Source organism: Phaethon lepturus, unplaced genomic scaffold (assembly GCF_000687285.1).
Source record: "Phaethon lepturus isolate BGI_N335 unplaced genomic scaffold, ASM68728v1 scaffold45953, whole genome shotgun sequence".
Lineage (NCBI taxonomy): Eukaryota > Metazoa > Chordata > Aves > Phaethontiformes > Phaethontidae > Phaethon > Phaethon lepturus.
The window spans coordinates 3,048-3,636 of NW_010529192.1; the positions used below are offsets into that span (position 1 = coordinate 3,048).

General features: G+C 55.9%; 1 protein-coding gene across 1 annotated transcript in view; it reads left to right on the top strand.

Annotated features, from left to right (window-relative positions):
• Positions 1 to 307, top strand: part of LOC104618307 (pre-rRNA processing protein FTSJ3) — a 2,967-nt gene extending 2,660 nt beyond the window's left edge. The window contains exons 10-11 of the mRNA XM_010283858.1: positions 1 to 46; positions 136 to 307. The exon at positions 1 to 46 is cut by the window's left edge and continues 16 nt beyond it. Coding sequence (XP_010282160.1) covers positions 1 to 46; positions 136 to 307 — 218 coding nt within the window. The remainder of the gene's footprint in view (positions 47 to 135) is intronic.
• The last annotated feature ends 282 nt before the right edge of the window (positions 308 to 589 follow it).

Below are 589 nucleotides of genomic sequence, written 5' to 3' on the forward strand. Positions count from 1 at the left end.
TTTTGGCCAAAAAGCTGAAAGAGCAGGCAAAGGAGCTGGATATCAAGTAGGAACAATGGGGCTGCCTCGGAGCGCCTATGCGGCGGGATGGGCCTGCCATTAGGAAGGACGGTCTGAGCTTCTTCCTTTTGGCAGCCTGAGCTCCGGTGAAGAGGAAGAAGGTAAAGAGGAGGAGAAGAAGGAGAAGAAAGAGAAGAAAACATTGCCAAAAGCCGCAGATGATGAGGTGGTGAAAGACGAAGAGGAGGAAGTAGAGCTGGCATTGGCAGAGATGAAGGCCAAGGAGCTGGCAGAGTTAAAGAGGTAAAAAGCTCTCACATGAGGAGAGATGGAGGAGCACTGCGCCAGCAGGGCACAGAGGGGCTCCAGTCATGGGGACAGAGGGTGGTAGTGTCAGAGCCTGTCTCTCTGTTGACAGTAGGTGGGGTCTGTGCGTCTGGGGTCCTCGGGACCATCTGCTCTTCCAAGCAGCTGGAGTGGCTGTTCCAAGCTGGCATGGGCCCCCTTTGTGCCAGGGTTGGGGAGCCCTTACATAGGGCCGACAGTGCTGCTGAGGGAGATCTGGCACCCATGTGTCAGTGGATGAGCC